The 20,723-nt window shown below is 34.9% G+C and overlaps 2 protein-coding genes across 2 annotated transcripts; both read right to left on the bottom strand.

The window, feature by feature from the left end:
- Positions 1 to 14,205: 14,205 nt before the first annotated feature.
- On the bottom strand, positions 14,206 to 15,607 carry LOC141620543 (uncharacterized). Its single transcript, XM_074437386.1, has 2 exons — positions 15,309 to 15,607; positions 14,206 to 15,001 (listed from the first exon to the last, which is right to left on the bottom strand). The coding sequence occupies exons 1-2, from the start codon at positions 15,605 to 15,607 to the stop codon at positions 14,206 to 14,208; spliced, it is 1,095 nt and encodes a 364-aa protein (XP_074293487.1).
- A 7-nt stretch (positions 15,608 to 15,614) lies between these two features.
- Positions 15,615 to 17,096, bottom strand: LOC141620542 (uncharacterized). Its single transcript, XM_074437385.1, has 3 exons — positions 16,428 to 17,096; positions 16,094 to 16,242; positions 15,615 to 15,930 (listed from the first exon to the last, which is right to left on the bottom strand). The coding sequence occupies exons 1-3, from the start codon at positions 17,094 to 17,096 to the stop codon at positions 15,615 to 15,617; spliced, it is 1,134 nt and encodes a 377-aa protein (XP_074293486.1).
- Positions 17,097 to 20,723: the final 3,627 nt, after the last annotated feature.

Here is a 20,723-nt window from a genome sequence, read left to right as displayed (position 1 = left end):
ATCGGGAAGCAAGAAAAGCATAATGTAAAACATCTCCCGCTGCATAAACACCCAGGCCACCAAGGTGAAAAGGAAAAGTAGCGAGGCGCCACTGCCAATTACCAAAACCAGGGCCAGACGCGGTGACAATACGTTTCAAGCTGGAACGAAGAGCGGCATCAAAGGGGAGATGAACTGACCCAAAAACACTGGGGGAGCAAGTACGAAGAGAGAAATAGAGCTTATTATTATTATTATTATTATTATTATTATTATTATTATTATTATTATTATTATTATTATTATTATTATTATTATTATTATTATTATTATTATTATTATTATTATTATTATTATTATTATTATTATTATTATTATTATAAAAAGCAAACTTTTATTGAGATTAAACAAAAATGTTACAAGAAATTAGTGGGCAGCCAAGAGAGAACAATGATAAGAAAATATAGTCAAAAACACAAGGTAAGATAATAACATTTTTCCATTTTATATTCATTGTTTTGTTCATACATTATACTACGGTAACATTACGATAAAAAATAATGAGAAGAGTGATAATTTTGCTTTAAAAATAATAATGTATATATGTATCGAATAACTAATAATGTCAAATATTTTTGCGTCGATTTTAAAAATAATACTCTGTATATAACTTTTCTAAACTGAATTATAGGATCTGAACTTATAGGATCTGAACTGAACTTATAGGATCTGAACTGAACTGAACTTATAGGATATGAACTGAACTTATAAGATCTAAACTGAACTGAACTTATAAGATCTGAATTGAACTGAACTTATAGGATTTGAACTGAATTTATAGGATCTGATCTGGACTGAACTTATAGGATCTGAAGTAAACTTAAATTAAATGACTTTAAGTCCAAAAGAACAGGGCCTTAGTCTGTTATGTCTCTGTTAGTTATCCTTTAATTTGCTTATTGAGCTTGTTAAGATTGGACTTAGGGGCCCAATGAGGCCAAAATAAGGCCCAAAACATACCCAAATTAAAAACGGAGTTTATAGCAATCTTTTCAACCCAAATGAAAATAATTAGCATATTCATTTTTGCATTATAAAAATTTTATCATCATCAGTAACTTTATAGGATCTTTCTATAACATAAGACAATTCCAATAGTAGAAATTAGCCCAACAAGAGAAATATAAGCTAAAATGAAATTAAAAAAAAATATAAATACAAAACTCTACCCCTCCACTACCCTTTCAACCCACGTCTGGCCTCCATCTTGTTTGAAACCCATGACCTTACTCCGCCAACTCCGTTATCTCTGTTGCAGCGCACGTCTTCAACACTACCGCCTCCTCTACAGCCACAAAAAAGTCGCTCTTCATCACCTCCATGGTTGACGTTCCCCGACTCCTCGACATTAATTACCGACAACAAGGTTTCGTTTGATCTTCAAGTTCCAGTTTTTAAAGTTGAATACTTGTATTTTTAACTGGATAACTTTGTGATTTAAGTTGAAAATTCGGATTCTGATTTATGCTTAATTGATTTTTTCAGGTTCCTCATTTACATAATTTTAATATCTTAAAGTTTTAATTTCTAAACTCACAATTTTAATTTGAAAACTTCATGTGATTAGATGAAGACTCAAGCTTTCAATTTTGCTTTTTTTTAGGTAAGATTTTAGTTTAATAACTATTAAATTTAGTTTGAAAATTTTATGTTGTAAGTTAAAATTTATGGGTTTGAGTTATATATTTCAATCGGAGTATACAGTCGGTTGTGTTATTATCGTCGGAATCTGAGGCCGGAGTGGAGGAAGTCGTTGGTGGCACGGCTAACATCTGAGATTCCGAGGTCTTACTTGTGGCTTAGAGAAGTTAAATTTTTAGGTGGAAAGAAATCGTTCAATTGGGCTTACATTTCTCCCTTCATAGAGTATTACGTATTTGATTTTTTGGGGTTTTTATCTAATGGGTCAGTCTTATTAAACAATTTGTGTATCATCATTGTTATTAATATTAGAATTGAAAGGAGGTGTGCACTACGGCACGAGGCGATGACTAAAGGCATTAGTGGCGGTGACGGTTTACTTGAGACGGAGTCAAGAGATCAGATTGGATAATAATAATAATATTATTATTGTTATTTTTTTTTTATTATTATTATTTTTATTATAAAGGATGCGCGCAGCTTTCATTAAAATAAAAATAAAAGTTTACACATGCAAAAATGTTGTTGATGGGGATTAAACCCACGACCTCTTGGTTGAAATGCACTTACTTTTACCACTGTGACACATGCATCTTGTTGTTATTTTTGTATTTCTTTTAATATATATATCTTTGTTAAGACCTGAGCTAAAACAATATGTACCTCTAGTAACTATTAAATGTACTTCCAGTTTATATTTAATGTACATTCAGTATAAAATCAATGTACATGATGAGTTAGTTAAGTGTACTTGATAAAAATTGAACAACATATTTTATGTACTTATGTTAATTATTCTTTGTATCTATACTTTATATTTAATGTACCTCCAATATATATAATGTGTCCCCGATGAGTAAGTGAAATAAAGTTAATAAACAATTGTAGTAAATATGATATGTAGCTATAATTATTAAAATGTACATTTATTATATATTTCATGTCCCTTCTATATTATTAAAATGTACTTGAATAATTATTGAAACATGCCTTGTAACTAATTAAGATATACATGGTATGTAACTTTAATATTTATTATATGTACTTATAATATATATTTAATGTGCCTCTTATATAAATAAAATGTACATAATAAAAAATCGAGTCATAATTGATAACTAATTAAAATAAACATGATATATACCTTTAATAAGTATTATATGGACCTATATTATAAATTTAATGTACCTCTCATATACATAAAATGTAAATGATTTATTCATCCGTGCAAGATAATTAATTAAAATAAACATGATATGAATCTATAATCGTTAATAAATTTACCTATTGTAGATATATTTAATGTACCTCCTAAACAAATTAAAGGTACTTGATGATTTGTTGAAACGTGATTGATAAATAATTTAAATAAACATAAATACTTTGATATGTACCCATAGTTATTATAAGATGTACCTATATCATATGGTCAATGTACTGTTGGAGTTAGTGTCCTCCACAATAGTGAGTTTACATAATAAATCTCATTAAAGGAATATCATCAGATATTTAATTATTTGATCTTCGTCAGTTGATTAACGTAAATCGATAACGGTTGGTTGACTAGAGTTTGACGTTATTGTCGTGAGACGGCGGTGATCAACTGACCCCTTTCGGTCACACCTAAAGGAACGAACCCCAATAGACAACTAATTAATTGTATGAGATACAATTTATTTAGTCCCTTGATTTATAGACTAAAAGGTTAGTCGATTATTTTTAGAGAGATTTTGAGTTGCGAACTCGAGGAGCGGCAGTTATTATTTAATTACGCGATAATTAAATAATAAATTTTATGAGACGAGTTTTAGTTAATTAATTGTTAATTCACTAAAATTGTACTAATTGATTAATGTGATTAATATTAGTACGTAAATAATATGTGTAGCAGTACACGTATATTTACGGAGTGATTTGAACGAATTAATTATGGAAGTATTTAAACATGAAGCGATGTTTAAAATAATATTTACACGTATTTGTGCGACAAATATAAGAACCAATATGGACCGTAAATGGTCAAGTGGAACGTGTAAAATAGAGTGTTGTGGATGATTAGGAACATAATCATTTCACCTTACTTTATATACTTCCATAAGTTATCTTATAATGATTTTGCATGTGATGTAAGATTGACAAAAAAATAAGAAATTCACTCCTACACACTACCTCACTCCACCCGCCACTTTTTCCTCCTATATACTCCATCTTATGTTCATTTCTACACTACTTCACTTATGTGTTTTGCATGTGAACAAAATCTATCATCTCTCTAAAATTATTATTCATCCTTTACTAAGTTGTTAGTAAACTAAAACAAATAATTACTAAGAGTGTTAGTATTATTTACATATTATCAAGGGAATAATTCTAATAAATTACTAGTAAATACTTGTTAGATTAATTGGGTTGAGTTCTTGGGTGCATATTGTTAGGAGATCTTCTCTTTGAAGATTTTTTAGGAGGATCATCCTTTTGTTATAAGCTCAAGAACAATCAAGGTAGGAGATCTTGATTGTGCCCATATTACCATAAAAATCTATGTAAGGAAATTGTTTTTCCTTAACTTTCTTTTTTATGCTTTTATATTTGTATGCATGTTACATAGATCATCAAAATGATAAATTATGAGATAATTTAATTTTATTAGAGAGTCTAATATGGATCTATGATCTTTCAAGTTGTATCAGAGCTTAGGCTTGTAATTTGCATGTTGATTTTAAGCTTATTAATGAATTATGAGATAATTTATAAAAACTCAAAAAATGTATTAGGAGAGGTTTTAGCACGAAATTTTTGGGGCATGCATACCTACTGATCTTAAAAGGTTTGTGGTTAAGTTTGGTGATTTATGAAGTTATTTTGCTATTTTTAATGATTTTTGGTAGAAAACCGAGTCAAAATGCCGTATTTTAGTTAAAAATTGACTAAAAATAGTTAAAGGTTGATTCGGTCTATGGAATTTTTATGGTATTTCATGCATGGTTTCTACTGATTGTATCCAAAAGGTTGAAGGTTGGTTCGAATTTTTGCATGTTTATTGATTTTATGAGATAAAAGTCGATAAAAGTGAAATAATTTAATCATAATTTCGAACATTTGATTCTGCCCTTGATAAATTTATGTACATTTAAAAAATATTATTTAAATGTTAAAAGTGAATTTTAAAATGTATTTTCACCTTGTTTTGGTATTTATTGGTTTTAGTGGTTAACAACCGATAAATATCGATTTTTTTCTTCACAAATTTTATCCGGATTTTTGGGGCATTTTTTCTGACATTTTGGTGTTCTTGGGAGTGTTTCAGAATACTCAAAATTTTTGTTTCAAATGTTTGGGTAATTTTTCAATTATTTTGGATTTTTACTTAAATATTATGATTTTACCGATTAAATTAGCAAAATATCACCAAATCAAACTAATTATTTATCATAAAATTAGTGAGGACTAATTTTGAGGTTCAAAACAGTTTGGACAATTAGTTTGGACTTAAATGAGATTTAAGAGTTGATTATTGATTTTTACATGTTAAAAATCGATTAAATCCACAAAAACCGAGATGGATACCAACGATTGATAGATAGGGCGATTTTGGTATGATTTTACAGCATTTTAAGCATATTTATTTAAGTTAAATGAATGATTGTCATTTATTTAAAGTATTTATCTTGTTGTACCTAGTATGACCTAGTTTAATTTTAATCGTTATTACCCGAAATGAATGGGAATATCGATTTGTTTGTAATTAAATACGATCTCGTATCATCGGTTTGTAATTAATTAATAGTTTTATTTATTTTATTAATTAATGTATAACAGGAATAGCTATGTAATTCAATTGTAATAGTTATTCTTACCGGCGTTTCCAAAAGACGGATTACATCGAGACGGAGTCTATTTTTGGAAGGTGTTCCAAATCCCACAAGAAGAAGCCACTTATGGAATGAAGAGGCAAGGGACCAAGGAGTTGGTTTCCGAAATATAATAGACTAGTTTTTATTAACTAGGTGGCCATACTTGGATTTATTCATATGCTTACTTGTTTGCTTGTTTTATTTTCGCGCATGCAAAATCGCCATTCACATGCATTTTATTTTCGCGGTTGTCAATTCATGTCATTTACATTCACCGACTTAATTCACTTATAAGGAATTTATGACTAAATTGACAAGATCTCTCACATAACTAAAATTGAGATTAGCCTTACCAATTAGTAACACCTATGAATCTCTTGTTCATAAGAGCCACGCTCGCCCAAGCGGGGTGTTCTCTTTTTACCTTGGGTAAGTAGGGTGGTAAACGGTTATCACACGCTAAAATTGGTTGGACTCAACGGGATATAAGACGGTCTTGTGTTCCGGGGCTAGTAGATGAATTTAAGGAAATTCGTCGACCAAGAGTTCTAGAGGTAGAATTAGTCAAAGTGACTTACCGAATTTACACAATTATGGGATGTTTCGCCCAAGCGATGCTCATTTTTATTTAAAATTTGGGTCTTGGAATCATTTATATAATTTAGTGGGAGATCATTATATAAATGCTAAAACTTGTTAAACATGTTTTCACAAGTAATTTTTAAAACAATGGATGTTAATTTTTCCTTTTTGTTGTAGCATTTTAATTCGCAATGGCAACTTCATCAACTCCATCGATTAATTCACTAGGCAAAGACTCATGGATAAGGTCCGTAATGGACAAATGTATCTTAAAAGATGACGGTAGTAACTTTCTTGAATGGGAATCCAACATCAAAAGTGCTGCGTTGTCCGACAATGTGCTCACTTACTTGACCGATGCTCCTCCTATCGAGCCCGGTCCAAGGGCTTCATCGGCGGTGCGGACCGCCTATGATGACCATGTGAGGATGTCGAATGATATCAAGAATGTGTTGATATGTTCGATGTCCCCAAAGCTCAAGCTATCATGCATTTCTTTAAATGCGTACGAGATATTCACTCGTATGATCACTATGTTTTCACAAACACCTAAAGTCCGTCAATACGATGCGGCGGCACGCTTCTTTGAAGCTAAAGCTTGAGAGGGGCCAAAAGGTTGGTCCCCATGTACTCAAAATGGTCGAATATGTTGACATTCTAGAGCGTCTAGGTTGTAAGATTCCTAAGATTCTTGTGGTGGATCGTATCCTCCACTCACTTCCCACCAAGTTTTCCCACTTTAGGGTAAACTACAACATGAATGACATGGATAAGAGTTATCATGAAATTCATGCACTCCTCACCCAAGCGGAGAGGGATATGGAAGCTAGTGGGAGTGAAAAAGGAGATGTTTTAACCATGAAGTTAAAGAACATGTCCCTTGGAGTTAAGAAAGAAAAAGGGAAGGAAAAGTCCCAATTTAAGAAATCGTCAAAGAAACATGACAAGGGAAAGGGGAAGGCCGTTGAGAATGGCAATCCCAAGGCAAAAAGTGTCAAACTCTCCGAGGCCGAATGTTTCCATTGTAATGGGAAGGGGCATTATAGGAGGAGTTGTCCCAAATACTTGGAGGATCTCAAGGAAGGGCGTGTGACGCCTATTGGTATGATTTCCTCTTTATGTGATAGACGTTAATTATGCTTGTACTTTCACTTGAGTACTTGATACCGGATGTGACTCTCACCTTTGTAATCATTTGCAAGGTTTAAGGGACGTGCAAGCACTAGCAAAAGGTGATATGGATCTCCGCATGGGCAATGGAGCTATAGTAGCCGCCGTTTTCGTGGGACCTATGTGCTCACTTTAGCTAGTGGTTTAGAGTTGTATTTAAATAAGTGTTATTTTGTGCCAACTTTAACTAAAAACATCATCTCCATTTCCGCGTTAGACGCGGAAGGCTTTTGTTTTATGATTAAGGACAAGTGTTGTACTTTTTCTTTAAATGATGTGGTTTATGGCAAGGCCATTTCAATTGGAGACATTTATGTTTTAAATGATGTTAATGACGTTTATCATATGGAAACTAAAAAGCTCAAAACGGGTGATCCAAACGAATCCTACCTTTGGCATTGTCGTTTAGGCCACATAAACGAAAGACGCATTAAGAGACTTACTTCATCAAAAGTGCTCAAACCATTTGGTTTCGAATCTTATGGTACATGCGAGTCTTGCCTTCTAGGCAAGATGACTCGTGCACCTTTTGCGGGAAAAGGGACACGAGCTAGTGAGGTTTTGGCTCTCATATATACGGATGTGTGTGGATCATTAACCATCACCGCTAGAGGAGGTTTTCACTACTTCATTACTTTTACTGATGACTTAAGTAGATATGGGTATGTCTACTTAATGAAGAACAAGAGTGAAGCCTTTGACAAGTTCAAAGAGTTCCAAAATGAAGTAGAGAACCAATTGGATAAAAAGATTAAGACCCTACGATCCGATCGTGGTGGTGAATATCTAAATTATGAATTTGATTCACACCTAAAAGATTGTGGTATAGTATCACAATGGACTCCTCCTAGCACACCGCAATTAAATGGTGTGGCCGAAAGGAGAAACCGAACTTTACTAGATATGGTTCGGTCTATGATGAGTCTAACTGAGCTTCCTAGTTCATTTTGGGGTTTTGCCCTCTTGTCTGCAACATTTTCACTAAATCGAAGCCCGACTAAAGCGGCTGATAAGACTCCATATGAGATATGGATAGGGAAAGTACCTCATTTGTCATTCATGCGTATTTGGGGTTGCGAAGCGTACGTCAAGATCAAGTCTGACAATAAACTTGCTCCCAGGTCTGACAAATGTCTTTTTGTAGGATATCCAAGGGAAACACGTGGCTATTACTTCTACAATAAACAAGAGAACAAAGTTTTTGTGGCTCGTGATGCTGTCTTCCTAGAAAAGGAGTTTATTTCTAGGAGACAGAGCGGGAGAAAATTTGAACTTGAAGAAGTTCGAGAGCCACAAACCGAGAATGAGGTAGAGGAGAACGTGGAGGATAGCATACCCTCTTCCTCTGAAACGGTAATTGTTCCTAGAAAGTCAAGTAGGATTTCTAATCCACCTGACAGCTACCTTGTTAACATCGAAGAGGATGGTGTTTTGTTACTTTTGGAAAGTGATGAACCCACTACCTACAAATCGGCCATGTCTAGTCCCGACTCCTCGCTTTGGCTAGAAGCCATGCGGTCCGAAATGGATTCCATGTACGAGAACCAAGTATGGGACTTAGTGGATTTACCTGAGTGAGTACGACCCCTTCAGTGTAAATGGATATATAAAATTAAGCTCGGCGTGGATAAACATGTAGATGTTTACAAAGCTAGATTGGTGGCAAAAGGTTTCACCCAAGTTCATGGTTTACACTATGACGAAACCTTCGCTCCAGTTGCTTAGGATAATCTTAGCGGTTGCCGCATTTTATGATTATGAGATTTGGCAAATGGATGTCAAAACCGCCTTCTTGAATGGGATTCTAGAAGAAGAGGTGTACATGATACAACCTGAAGGTTTTGTGGATACATCTAACCCTAAGAAGGTGTGTAAGCTCAAGAAGTCCATTTATGGTCTTAAGCAAGCATCTAGGAGTTGGAATCATCGCTTTGATCATGTCATTAAACAATACGGTTTCACTAGAAGTGTGGAAGAACCGTGTTTATACATGAAGTTTAGTGGGAGTAAGGTTTCATTCCTTGTCCTATATGTGGATGACATATTGCTCATTGAGAATGATGTTCCATCGCTCACTTCCGTTAAGGAGTGGCTAGGAAAACACTTCCAAATGAAGGACTTGGGAGAGGCACAACGAATCTTGGGTATCCGGATCTATATGGATAGGTCCAAGAGGATACTAGCATTGAGTCAAGAGGCTTATATTGACAAAGTTCTTGACCGGTGCAATATGAAAGACTCCAAAAGAGGATTTCTACCTATGGGCCAAGGGATTACTTTGAGCAAGTCACAGTCTCCCTCTACCCCTAAGGAGATTGAACACATGAAGACCGTCCCTTATGCTTCCGCTGTTGGGTCTATCATGTATGCTATGATTTTCACTCGTCCCGACGTTGCGTATGCCTTGAGCATGACAAATCGTTATCAAGCCAAGCCTGGTGAGAGTCACTGGATAGCCGTAAAGAACATCCTTAAGTACTTGAGAAGGACTAAGGATTCGTTCTTAGTGTTTGGAGGAGAAACTGAGTTGCGTGTAAGAGGTTACACAGACGCAAGTTTCCAAACCTATCGGGATGATATGAAATCCCAATCCGGCTATGTGTTTATGCTAAATGGAGGAGCTATTTGCTGGAAGAGCTTCAAGCAAAGCGTTACCGCGGATTCTACAACAGAGGTGAGTACCTTGCGGCGTCGAGGTGCGAAGGAAGTTTGTTTGGATTAGGCAATTCATGGAGGGGCTAAGAGTAGTCCATTCCGCCAAAGATCCTATCACTCTATATTGTGATAACAGTGGAGCTATTTTTCAAGCCAAAGAGCCTAAATCTAGTAACAAATCTAGACACATTGAAAGGAAATACCATGTAATTAGAGATTATGTGGAAAGGAAGGAAATTGACATTTGTAAGGTTGGGACAGCTGATAATATTGCTGATCCTTTAACCAAGCTTTTATCAAAGGCTAAGCATGATGGTCATGTCGTCGCAATGGGATTGAGACGAGTACCAGATTTTCTTTAGATTATGGATATGTAATATTGGATAGTGTATCTCTTATTATATATATGATAATCACATTCATTGTTTTCGCATTCATTCTTTTATGAATCTTTTATTTAGTGTGACTAAATTTTTAAATACCTTGTTTATCTGAATAAGTTGTGGAGACAATGTTGAACACTATTCAAGTGAATAAGATGAACATTGTATTTTATCCCTAGTCACTTAATGAGGTGACATCTCGGAGTGACTAGATTGTAAGTCGATTGATGGTTGTTCAACACCATAAGGTCATACGTGATGACTAGTCGATTACATAGGCAGAGTGTGTGACACTTTGCCGGACAATGACCATTTAGAGAGTCCCTAAATTCTATTATAAACGCTTGGTCGTGGCGGGGATCTCTAAGATGTTCTAATGAGTCGATTCTTTTGACTGAAGACTATTATCTGAGCAAATGCAGTTTTCAAGTGACTTTGGTTTTTGTCCTAGGTCGTGCCGTGAAAGGAGGCCAAAAGGGCATTTACTAGGTCATGGTGATCTGTATTGTGCAATAGGATAGATAGGGCATACAGGAATTGTCCACCCACGTTGGGTAAACTATATCTCAAGGCCACTCGAGGAGTTAATGACTACAAATGCGTGGCCACGCTCGGAAGTAATCTGTGAGAGATTTTTCTGGTCAGGTAGTCACACTCCCGATCGAGAAAACCACTCGCGATATGTTCATGTGCAAGTGCGACCTAAAAGACACCTTGCATTGAGTGAGAGATTAAAACGGACAAGAGAATTGGTAGCGCACACGTTGTGTCGGACAAGTGGGAGATTGTTGGAGTTAGTGTCCTCCACAATAGTGCGTTTACATAATAAATCTCATTAAAGGAATATCATCAGATATTTAATTATTTGATCTTCGTCAGTTGATTAACGTAAATCGATAACGGTTGGCTGACTAGAGTTTGGCGTTATTGTCGTGAGACGGCGGTGATCAACTGACCCCTTTCGGTCACACCTAAAGGAACGAACCCCAATAGACAACTAATTAATTGTATGAGATACAATTTATTTAGTCCCTTGATTTATAGACTAAAAGGTTAGTCGATTATTTTTAGAGAGATTTTGAGTTGCGAACTCGAGGAGCGGCAGTTATTATTTAATTACGCGATAATTAAATAATAAATTTTATGAGACGGGTTTTAGTTAATTAATTGTTAATTCACTAAAATTGTACTAATTGATTAATGCGATTAATATTAGTACGTAAATAATATGTGTAGCAGTACACGTATATTTACGGAGTGATTTGAACGAATTAATTATGGAAGTATTTAAACATGAAACGATGTTTAAAATAATATTTACACGTATTTGTGCGACAAATATAAGAACCAATATGGACCGTAAATGGGCAAGTGGAACGTGTAAAATAGAGTGTTGTGGATAATTAGGAACATAATCATTTCACCTTACTTTATATACTTCCATAAGTTATCTTATAATGATTTTGCATGTGATGTAAGATTGACAAAAAAATAAGAAATTCACTCCTACACACTACCTCACTCCACCCGCCACTTTCCCCTCCTATATACTCCATCTTATGTTCATTTCTACACTACTTCACTTATGTGTTTTGCATGTGAACAAAATCTATCATCTCTCTAAAATTATTATTCATCCTTTACTAAGTTGTTAGTAAACTAAAACAAATAATTACTAAGAGTGTTAGTATTATTTACATATTATCAAGGGAATAATTCTAATAAGTTACTAGTAAATACTTGTTAGATTAATTGGGTTGAGTTCTTGGGTGCATATTGTTAGGAGATATTCTCTTTGAAGATTTTTTAGGAGGATCATCCTTTTGTTATAAGCTCAAGAACAATCAAGGTAGGAGATCTTGATTGTGCCCATATTACCATAAAAATCTATGTAAGGAAATTGTTTTTCCTTAACTTTCTTTTTTATGCTTTTATATTTGCATGCATGTTACATAGATCATCAAAATGATAAATTATGAGATAATTTATTTTTTATTAGAGAGTCTAATATGGATCTATGATCTTTGATGTACGCCCTACATGTATATATATCTAAGATGCACATAACGAATTAATGTTATGTATTTGAAAAGTAATTGAAATATACATGACATGTCATACTGAAAAAATATTATGTACCTTCAATGGTAATAAAATATACCTTTGACATAAATATATTGTACATATATACATTTTTCATTAATTTATAATAATTATATAAATTATATGTACAAATAATAATTATCATAAGTACATAAAATATTTTGATCAATTTTTATCATGTACATTTAACTAACTGGGCATTACATTGATTTTATACTATTAAATGTACTTCTAGCTTCTATTAAATGTACCTTTAGTATAAAATCAATGTACATGTTGAGTTAGTTAAGGGTACTTGGCAAAAATTGACCACATATTTTATGTACTTGTGATAATTATTCTTTGTATCTATACTTAATATTTAATGTATCTCCAATATAAATAATGTGTCCTCGATGAATAAGTGAAATAAAGTTAATAAATAATTGTAGTTAAACATGATATGTACCTATAATTATTACAAAATGTACCTTTATTATAGATGTACCTATATCATACGGTCAATGTACCCCTTACATATATATATATATGATGAACCTAACGAATTAATGATATGAATTTAATAGATAATTGAAATATACATGACATGTCATATAGGAATATATTATGTACCTCCAACGAAAATAAAATGTACCTTCGGCATAAATATATTGTACGTACATTTTTCATTAAAATAATATGACCTATAACAAATGTAAATTTTATAATAATTATGTAAATAATAAGTACAAATTATCATAAGTACATACGATATTTTGTTCAATCTTTATCAAATATATTTAACTAACTAAGCATTACATTGATTTTATACTGAATGTACATTGTATATAAGTTAGAAGTACATTTAATAATTATTATAGGTACATATTGTTTTAACTCAGGTCTTAACATACATTCATATATCAAAAGAGATACAAAAATAGCAACAAGATGCTTGTGGCACAGTGGTAATAGCAAGCGCATCTCAACCAAGAGGTCGACCAAACCACCGTTGTTGACCGCCATTGACCGGTGGCGCTGACTTTTTTGACGGGTCAATGTCGGTCAATGGATTAGGCGCGATAGGTGGTTGTATAATAGAGTTAATCACAACCCTTAGATTAGATTTAGTGGAGTTAAATCTAATGGTTGAAAAGTGTTCTCACCGTTCTCACCTAAAGGGTTGGTCTCATATGATCCCAAATCTAATAATAATAATAATTATTATTATTTTTATTATTATTATTATTATTATTATTATTATTGTTATTATTATTATTGTTATTATTATTATTATTATTATTATTATTATTGTTATTATTATTATTGTTATTGTTATTATTGTTATTGTTATTATTGTTGTTATTGTTGTTATTATTATTGTTATTGTTGTTATTATTATTGTTTTTTTTTTTTTTTTTTTTTTTTTTTTTTTCAGAAAAGCATGGATCTTATTCATAACATAAAAGAGAGTAAGTACAAGATCCGTTCCTCTTTTCTACAAGGGAGACCAGAGAGATCCCCCAAGAGCTAAAAACAACAAGAAAACCACAATGAACACCTACTCAAAAAGACCTATTGTTAACCACAAATTTAACACGGATAAAAATAGACTCAGGTGTACTAAGGACACCCCTGAAAATTCTTCCATTTCGCTCATGCCAAAGATAGTACATTGTAGCTAGAAGACATGCTCTTTGACGTCCAGCACGCACCCCATGACACTGAGTAAGATACCAGCTAACCACCTGGTCCAGCTGAGAAGAGGGGCAAGCCTGCAGCCATGCTGCAATCTGAGCCTAGACCTGTGAAGAGAAAGCACACTGAAAAAACAGATGCTCCACACTTTCATTGTGAGCACAGCAGAGAGCACATCTATTAACCATATGAAGTCCCCTGTGAGCCAAGTTATCAATAGTAGGCAACTTATCCTGAAAAGCCAGAACACCAAAGAAAGAATGCTTAGGCACACACTGTCGATCATGGACCAGAGAGTACCAATGCACCTCTTCAAAGACTGTCTTACCAAATGATACATTTTTGCAGTGTGAAAAGTGGTAGAGTCGAAACAAGCGAAACCCAAATAGAGCAATCCTATGAGAACCAGCACGAGCAAGGAGAAAGTCCTTAACTTTCACAACATTATTCCAATACCAAGAGTGGCTGATACTTTCTTGAGCAGACCAGAAATCAGCCCCCTTGAGAATATATCTATTAACCCAGAGTGCCCAAAGACTATGTGGCCGAGCAATTAGTTTCCAAACCCACTTGAGCACCTGAGAACAATTCCAACTCAAAACTTCTTTAATGCCAATCCCTCCTTCTCTTTTTGGTTGACAAATAGCCTTCCAACTGAGAAAGACATGTCTCCTGGCCCCATCATCAATCCCCCAAAGGAAATCTTTGCAAAGTTTATTAATCTTCTTAATGATACCCTTAGGAAGAAGGACACTGGCCCCCCAAAAGTTGTGCATCCCAAAAATGATAGAGTTAATCAAGAGGGTCTTCCCAGCATAACTGAGAGAATGATTAGCCCAATGAGCAATTTTCCCCTTAATTTTATCCAACAGAGGCTGGTACATGTCAGTAGCAAGCCTAGCATTAAAGAGAGGCAAGCCCAGTACCGAAAGAGAAGTCTCCTTCACTAAACCCAAGTAGCATCCAGAATAACCTTTTTAAGATCAGATTAACCCCACCAAAATACAAATGGTTTTAGTAGGATTAGCCTCGAAGACCGATAGACTATCAAAAAGAGAGAGGGTAGCGACCACGGCTTGAATGAAGGAGGTCCCCTCTAGTGAAGACTAGTAAATCATCAAAGAAACACCGGATGAGTCGGGTTTAATCAACACACTTAGGATGATAAGAAAAACCATCAAACCTAGGTAGCCTTCTTAGTAACCTGGACAAAACCTCCATACAGATGACAAACAAATAGGGAGACAGTGGGTCACCCTGTCTAAGACCCCTTTTGCCAGGAAAGAAGCCCTCCACTCCACCATTAATACTGAGAGAATAGAAGGGAGAAGTAATACAGGCCATGACCCAACCAACAAAGACATGAGGGAACCCAAAACTAAGCATAGCTTGCTGAAGAAACTCCCAATTGACAGAATCAAAAGCCTTCCTAATGTCTACTTTTAAAAGACATCTAGGTGTAAGGTAAGCTCTACCATATTTGGAAGCAAGCTCATAAGCCATCATAGCATTATCGATAAAATCCATCCGAGCCACAAAAGCACTGTCGTCTAATAATTTGATCCATCACCCCCTGAATTCTATTGGCCAAAATTTTGCTAACAACCTTATAAAAAGTTGTACAAAGTGATAATAGGCCTAAAGTCCTTAACAAGAGAGGAGTGTCAAGCTTAGGGACAAGAACAAGGAGAGTAGAATTAGCAGACTTAGGGAGCTTACCATGAAGGAAGAACTCATAGACAGCTTCCTTAAAATCATGACCAACAATACTCAAAGCATCCAGGAAGAAGCCAGAGGAATAACCATCAATCCCAGGGCTTTTATTCCTGTCCACAGATTTTAATGCAGTAAGAATTTCATTAGTGTGAACCAACTGAGTGAGACTAGCATGATCATCCAAAGAGAGTAATCCTTGCTTTGGAACAAAGTCGGGAGGAGGGGTTGAACAGAGAAGAGGTGCCCAGCAGGTTCTGATAGTATGCAACAAACCCATCAGCAACAGCTCTTAACCCTGTTTTCAAAACCCCATGCTCATCATGAATGCTCCCAACAGTATTCCTTATTTTCCTGGCAGCAATCTTAGAGTAAAAGAACTTAGTGCTAGCATCTTTAAGATTCAAATCATGAACCTTAGCCCTCTAGTTAAGATCCTGCAGTTCAGCAGTCTTCAAATGAATATAACTTTGCGAAGATTTCTCTGAGCCAAAGAATCGAGCATTCTGAGGGGACTCATGAAGTTTAGTTTGTGATTCAAGATCCAACTTAGCGATCCTAACTCGGTAGTTAGAGCACTGAAGGATTAAGAGTGTAAAGTTCTTAGAGCCTTCTTCAGGTGTTTAAGATTCTGAAAGAGAGTATGAATTCTGCCACCAGCATACCCCATCTGCCAGTTATCCTTCACACAACTCAAGAAATGAGGAGAAAGGGACCAACAATTCATATATCTAAACGTCTTCTTATGAACAACATTATGAGTATGAACAACAACAAGACCAGGAGAATGATCTGAGATACCAGCAGTAAGAAAAGAAGCTGTAGACCCAACCTCCCTTATCCACTGTGGAGTAATCAGAATCCTATCTAGCTTAGCCCATTTTAACCCATCTCCCTGTTTATTATTCCACGTAAAGTGACAACCAGTTGCAGGATGGTCAACCAAAGAACAAGTATCCAGATAGTGCCCAAAGTCCTTCATATCAGCAAGATGAAGATGGTCACTACCCAGTCTCTCATCCATATTTAAAACAACATTGAAATCCCCCATACAAATCCAAGGATTGGAAACTGTAGAAGAGATAGAAACAAGCTGCTGCCAGAGCATCCTCCTCTCAATTCTAGAATTGAAGGTATAAACAAAAGTCACCTCATACACTTTTTGAGTAGCAAGGTGGACAAGTTGACAATGAATATGTTTGGCGGTTTTGAAAGGACAAAGAGGGTAATCACAAAGGGGACCGTAAGACCCAAATACGACCATTAGGATGCAAGTCATTGTTATGAGTAAGTTGAAATCTAGAAAAAGTAGAACCATAAATATCCAAGAGTGCCCTAGTCTTAACATGAGTCTCTATAAGAGCACCACAATCCACTTTATTATCCAAATGTAAAGCCGAGTGCTTCCTGCTTGTTTTAGAGGGTCATTAAGCCCCTAATATTCCGTTGAGAGAATCATTGGGAGAAAGAAGAGGAAGGTCCCCCTGGTTCCACTACCAAAGCCACATCCTGCTCAGTGAAGATATCCTCATCTGGCAGGTAATCCTCATCAAGATCACTTCCAACTTCCACAGTGCCTAATGCTGGTTCCAAGATAGGTTCATTCTGAAGAGCAACAAATCTATTAGATAAGTTGACAGCTACAGATTTTTTGGGTGAAGCAGTTTTAGGCTTTGATGTGCTTGCTGTACCCTTTGGAGAAGAGGGAGTAGCCACTTTCTCTGGCACCTTGGTAGGTTTAGGCTTATAAACCACTTTTGGCTTAGGGTTAGCAACATTGCATCTCTCTTTGGAATAGCCCACCTTCTTGCAAACAGAACAAAAATGTGGGAGCCATTCATACTCCACTTTTTGCAAAAGTGTACCACGATGTGGAGAGTCAATCTATATTGCTTTTGGCAATTCCTTAGAAAGGTCAACATCTACCAATATCCTTGCAAAAGCCAACTTAGTCTTGTTAGTAGTGTGCTCATCAGCACAAATGGGATGCCCCACAGCACTGGCAACTTTACTTAAAGCTGCTTTAGACCAAAAGCAAGGATCCAGGCTAGGAAACAAAACCCAAACAGGCACATGAGTAACATTTAACTCATCTATCACAGTTGGACTCCAAGGCTTGAACACTAATGGAAAACCACTAACATTCCAGGTATCAGAACGAATTTTCTGCATATCCTCCGCACTAGCAAACCTAAAATAATACCACCCTTTAGCAAAATACATGATCTCAGGCGTGGTAATATGAGTCCAATACTTAGATACTAGGGTTTCAATCTGCACAAGAGTCGACTGTTTACCCATTACAGTACCAACCAGAGTAGTTTGCCAGTACTCAATTTCCTGAGCAATATCCTCCTCATCAATAGTGATAGTCGAATTCGCCTCAGGTTGAACAAAAGAAAGGTTCATACCTTTTGAAGAGTTCTTAAGAATCTGAGAGTAAGTCTTCTTAGGGACCTCCTTTGCAGGGTTTGGGACACCAGCATCCTTAGAAGCAGCGGCATCGGTGGGATTCACAGCCTCCGATTGAATTCCAGCGCTTAGTAGGCGAAGACCAGATGATGCAACAAAGAGCACCGGATGACACAAAGACGTCTCAGTAGAGCCAATAGGTTGTGGAGGACCCATGGCTCGCGGCGGCCGGCCCCGGGCCATGATCGAGGAAACTCAGCGGTAGATTGCTACGCAAGAATCGTCGATTTAGAGAGGTTTTAGGAGAGAGAAAGAAGAGAGAGGCCGGTTATTATTATTATTATTATTATTATTATTATTGTTATTATTATTATTATTATTATTATTATTATTATTATTATTATTATTATTATTATTATTATTATTATTATTATTATTATTATTATTATTATTATTATTATTATTATTATTATTATTATTATTATAAGAGAATCAAAACTAAGATGTGTTTCGATATATTTACTAATATCATTTATCATGAACTAATAAAAAAAGGGTAAATTGATAACTTATACCTTAAATAAGGTCATTTTTTAAAACTTATACCTAAGATAATTTTTTTTTGAAAATTGATACCTAAATTAGTTTTTTCTTCTAAACGTAACTAGTTTTAACCCTGTGTAAAAATGCACGGGTATGTTTTTCAAAGATATAATATTTTAAATATATTTGAAAAGCTTAATTTCTCTAAATAGAACACGGATTTATGTTTCAATTTTTGTGGTATTTGTGTATTACTCGTCATAACAATTAACTAAAGTGTGAAAAACTAATATGAAAAAAATTATATAACAAAAGACACATTTGCATAGTATATATGTCGTGAAAATATGTTTTTAACTTTTTAATTATAAATGTGATATAAATTCGGGGAAAAAGGAGTAAAAATACATTTTTGTCTCATAATACGAGTATAACAAAAGCATATTAAGCCGTCGTATCGAAATACATATACTTTTTTTTTATCACAATTTCACATGGTTATGTGTATGTAATTATACATAAAAAATATATTTTTCTTCTAGCATTATATAAAAATAATGTCTGACATATCTTTTAAATATTACGGAGTACATGTATTACACTACATTTTACATTCCTTGATACAAAGTATCTTATAATGACATAATTATAATTATAATTTATAATATTAGAAGAAATTATTATAATTTATTTATAATATTAGAAGAAATTAATGATTTGATAGAGAAATTATCAAAATAAAACTTCTCTTCATTGGTACGTGGGGATGGGAAATGGTTGAACACAAAGTGGGCTCCTACGTTATTTACTCCAAACTTTTTTCTTTATATTTTGTTATTTTCAATTTTTATTTGGAAAATGTATGGTGATGTGGCTTCACTTATGGCCTTTAAATGTTCTTGCATAAATATATAGAAGATAATGATTTGATGGAGAAATTATCAAAATAAAACTTCTCTTCATTGGTACGTGGGGATGGGGTCATGGGGGATGTGGGGAAATGGTTGAACACAAAGTGGACTCCTACGTTATTTATCCTAAATTTTTTTCTTTATATTTTGTTATTTTTAATTTTTATTTGAAAAATGTATGGTGATGTGGCTTCACCTATGGCCTTTAAATATTCTTGCATTAATATATAGAAGATACCAAATCTCAACAAAGGACATAAAAAGACCATTTTACCCCTACTAATTAAACATGACCACCTTTTCCCTACTCCATTAAACCATTAACCAAACATCCACCATAACCACCACCACAAACCATGAGCACCGCCTACCCACGAGTCCACGATTGTCATCCTACCAACGAACCCTCCTAAAGCCACTCCCAACCTACCACGACCACGTCCCGTCTTCTTTCAGCCATGTGAAAAAAATCGTTTTTTTTAAATTCAACACAATTAAACTCATACAGCTTACTCAACTTTAATAAAACATTGGTCAGATGTAGCTCTATTGTTCTTTGACATCAAAGCATTGCGGGAGGGCCCATTAATAGGTGTTTGAGGAACAATTTTTCTGCGTGATTTGATTGAGTTTGTCACTCCTCAAATCTTGTCTAACCCTGAGAAAGTTCTCATGTTTACCTTCCCAACTAGCTCCGACGTCTTCAATTTCACTTTAGAAAATAGATCAGTTAAGTCATTGTTTAATCATTCATTTTTTTCATATTCCATTTCAGCCTCCACACTAAAAAAACTCAGGCGTGGATGAGGTGAAGGTTGATGTTGTAATGGTGAAATAATGGTAGTTGGGTGTAGATGAGGTAGATGAGGTTGTGAGCTTTGGTTTGTGGTGGACATTGGTGTCGTGGATTTGGATTTGGGAGGTTATGGGTGGTTAATTGGCGAAGGAGGGCCCGCCGTCGAGAGGGCACCTGCGGTGGAAACCCGACAGGGCGACACTAGTGGTGGTGCCGACAAGGGGAATAGGTGGGTTGTGGTGAT

Source organism: Silene latifolia, chromosome X, assembly GCF_048544455.1.
Source record: "Silene latifolia isolate original U9 population chromosome X, ASM4854445v1, whole genome shotgun sequence".
In the NCBI taxonomy this organism is placed as follows: Eukaryota; Viridiplantae; Streptophyta; class Magnoliopsida; order Caryophyllales; family Caryophyllaceae; genus Silene; species Silene latifolia.
Note: the sequence above shows the minus strand (reverse complement) of the source record. Positions and strands in the feature narration are given on the sequence as shown.

Bases quoted from the DNA above. Each gene is read 5' to 3' on its own strand.
- LOC141620543 (XM_074437386.1), bottom strand. From the start codon at position 15,607: ATGGCTTATGAGCTTGCTTCCAAATATGGTAGAGCTTACCTTACACCT. The intron at 15,002-15,308 runs GTTACTAAGAAG...CTTTAATGCTAG, and splicing joins TGTATGGAGGTTTTGTCCAG to GCTTGCTACTGACATGTACC.
- LOC141620542 (XM_074437385.1), bottom strand. From the start codon at position 17,096: ATGACTTGCATCCTAATGGTCGTATTTGGGTCTTACGGTCCCCTTTGT. The intron at 16,243-16,427 runs GCTCTAAGAACT...GATCTTAACTAG, and splicing joins ATCTTAAACACCTGAAGAAG to AGGGCTAAGGTTCATGATTT. The intron at 15,931-16,093 runs GTTTGTTGCATA...ATCTGTGGACAG, and splicing joins TTAAGAGCTGTTGCTGATGG to GAATAAAAGCCCTGGGATTG.